Source organism: Camelus dromedarius, chromosome 19 (genome assembly GCF_036321535.1).
Source record: "Camelus dromedarius isolate mCamDro1 chromosome 19, mCamDro1.pat, whole genome shotgun sequence".
NCBI classification, from domain to species: Eukaryota; Metazoa; Chordata; class Mammalia; order Artiodactyla; family Camelidae; genus Camelus; species Camelus dromedarius.
The window spans coordinates 19028832-19031876 of record NC_087454.1 but is presented as its reverse complement, the minus strand read 5'-3'; the positions used below and the strand labels follow the sequence as shown (position 1 = coordinate 19031876).

The 3045-nt window shown below is 43.0% G+C and overlaps 1 protein-coding gene across 1 annotated transcript; it reads right to left on the bottom strand.

The window, feature by feature from the left end:
• LOC105101156 (olfactory receptor 12D1-like) lies at window positions 1-927 on the bottom strand. The gene has a single exon (XM_010994259.1). It carries the CDS (start codon window positions 925-927, stop codon window positions 1-3), a length of 927 nt encoding a protein of 308 aa, XP_010992561.1.
• Window positions 928-3045: the final 2118 nt, after the last annotated feature.

Genomic DNA, 3045 nt, shown 5'->3' with positions numbered 1-3045 from the left:
TCAGAGACTCCTTCTGATCACCCTCCTCAAAGCCCCCTTGACTTCCTTGTTCCTCAATGTATAGATCAGGGGATTTAGTACGGGAGTGACCACAGTGTACATAATGGCAATCATCCGGTCCTGGTCCATGGAGCTACTGGAGGTGGGACGAATATAAGTGAAGACAACAGGAGCAAACAAGAGAACAACTACCGTGAAGTGGGAGGCACACGTGGACAGAGCTTTATGAAGCATACTGCAAGAATGGGTCTTGAAGAAAAGATAGACAATAATGTAGAAATAGGACAGAAGTATTAGAAAGAATGGGGCCATGCCCAAGGTCCCTGTGACAGTATTGAGCAGCCACTGGTTGAGCTCAGTGTTCCCACAGGCCAACTCCAGCAATGGCTTAACATCACAGAAGAAGTGATGGATCTGGTTGGAAGCACAGAAGTTCAAGCGAGAGGTCATTATGGAGTGCATCAGGGCGTGGGAAAAGCCAATGATCCAGACAGTGAGAGCCATCTGGGTACAGACCTGGTGATTCATGATTAGAGTGTAACGAAGTGGTTTGCAGATGGCCACAAAGCGGTCAAAAGCCATCACGGCCAACAACATGGCCTCCGTGCTGCCCAGGAAGTGGAAGAAATGAAGCTGGCTTATGCATCCCAAGAAAGAAATGGCTTTGTGTGTAGAGAGGAAGTTCTCCAGCATCTTTGGCAGTGTCACCGTGGAGTAGCAGATATCCAGACATGACAGGTTTCCCAGGAAGAAATACATAGGAGAATGGAGTCTTGGATCAGAAATAACCATCATCAGGATGGCTCCATTCCCAGCCACGTTAACAGAGTAAATGGCAAGGAAAACTGCAAAGAGAAAAGGCTGCAATACTTGGATGTCTGTGACTCCCAGGAGGAGAAATTCAGTGACTGTTGTTTGATTCAGCATCGCTTAAAAGACAAAATAATATATGGAAAGCTCTCTCCAATGGGAACCAGAGTCCTCCAGCTGAGATGCTCCCACCTACACAACAGTAGTTTGAGGGAGAGCATTGTTGTGTTAAATAGTCTCAGCACTAACCATTGTACAATATTTGGATCATTAGCTTATAAATTATTAAGGTTACATGTTGGTGATGGACTATTATGCAGTCCCTTTTTAAAATAAATTTATCATGAATATTTTTCTTTCTCCCAGGGATTCAGTACATGTTTCCAGCCTACCATCTTCTCTGTCTGTGAACCACATTCTGATATGACCTGCTTTTTATGGTCCTAATTCAGCTCTAACCCAGGGAGTACATAACCAAGTACTCCACCACACTGCTACCTCCTGACCTAGTAAGAGACCACCTGAAGGGTTTTTGCTTAAGGAAAATAGAAAGTGAGAGACTAATAAGAGCTATAAACAAACCTGAATAGAGATGCAGACACTGGAGTATTTCTGATAAAAAGGAAATTATTCAAAGTTTGGAAAATCCCTGAAAGGAGAAGAAAAAGATTTGATGTGACTAGAATAAAAAAGTGAATTAACTAGGGAACATTTCAGGGGATCCCTTGGGATTCTGGGCTTTCTAGCTTGAGACAAATTTGAGAGATTGTCTTCATTTATTACACGTCTGTGAAAGGATGGCTTCTAGGAATTCAGAGTAGGTTTCTTTGACAGCCATGTCTATTTTGTATATTGTTAACAATTTATCACTCTTGTTTAAGATACAAATCATATGCCAGACCTCATTTTTGGTTCTCTGACCCATAAAACAAAATCATTTAAAAAATTCAGCAGGGGAAAAAACCTGTTTCCCTAACATTTAAAGAAAATAGCAATCAGACTTTCTGTATTAGATGATTTACTTCACTGCATCCTGAATAGTTACAGATGCATATTTACTCTGGAGAATATCTAGAGATACAGCAATAAAAATGTAGGCAGTAAAGAGCCTTCCTAATCCACAAGCACAGCGAGGAGTCCATCATAAGATAGGAAACCAGCTCTAAATCCTGGGCATTTAACTTTAATTCTAGCAAGAAGACAGACAATATGGGTAACTCCCCTGCCTGTCTCTTGTTTCATTCTCATACCTGATTGAGTGTTCAAATTCCCAGCTAGGAAAGCTTTTCCAGTTTACACTCCTGAAAAATAAATAGTAGAAAAATATTTGAAGTGACATACCACCTTGGGATTGAAGCACAAGCTCTTCATCATCCAAAATCTCTTCTTTCTGAAATTCTGCCTGTCTTTTATGATCCACAGATCTCTAGACATTCAAACCCTGAGTGTCCCCTGGGTTTGAGAGGGTTATTGTAAGAGTAAACAAGATGCCTTTCTATGACTGCAATCAAGAGAATTCTCCTTGGGAAATTCCTATCTTGAGATTCACTTTTTTTTTTATTTTTCCTATTTTCTTTCTTTAATATTCTTCTTTGTTTCAGAACCATGGACTTCTGCTAAGAATTTGGAATGACCCAGGAAAATGGTCACAGCGGAAAGTCACTGAGCTTCATCAAATTTAGGAATTTCAGAACTGGCCTTTTCTGACTTATGAAGAGGGATGGAGACATCTCCCCAATATCCTGGGGCCCAGTGGGAGGTCTCCTGTGTTGGCTTCAGCCCTGGACTGCGAGCACCAGTCTCTTCTCAAACCTGGCCAGAGAATGTTCCCACGGGTCTCTTCCCCATCTGTTTATAGGGGTGGCTTCATCCAACTTCCCCCAGGGACCCCCACCCCCACTTCTCACCTGTGAGTCCTGCTAGAGAAATGGAAAGAGGCCCCCAACCACTGATGTCCCTGGGACCCCTGTGGGCTGTCCTCTTCCCCTTTATCTAAAGTGAATCCCACCGGGAAACAGACTCCTGGTCCTAGGAAAGCTGTATCTGTCTCTTGGAAGTGCCAGGAACAGGAAAAGGGAGTTTGCCATCTGGCCATACATGTTCTCCTGGTCTTTGGAGGTGGTCATGTTGTCTGGTGCCCTGGCAGCCATTTTCTTATCACAATGACCATACTGTGAGGGATAAAGTCCTGGCTCTCAGGATATCTGGGAGGGTAGACACACTATCTGCAGACTT

Excerpts from the sequence above, each read along its gene's own strand:
- LOC105101156 (XM_010994259.1), bottom strand. The coding sequence starts at position 927 with ATGCTGAATCAAACAACAGTCACTGAATTTCTCCTCCTGGGAGTCACA.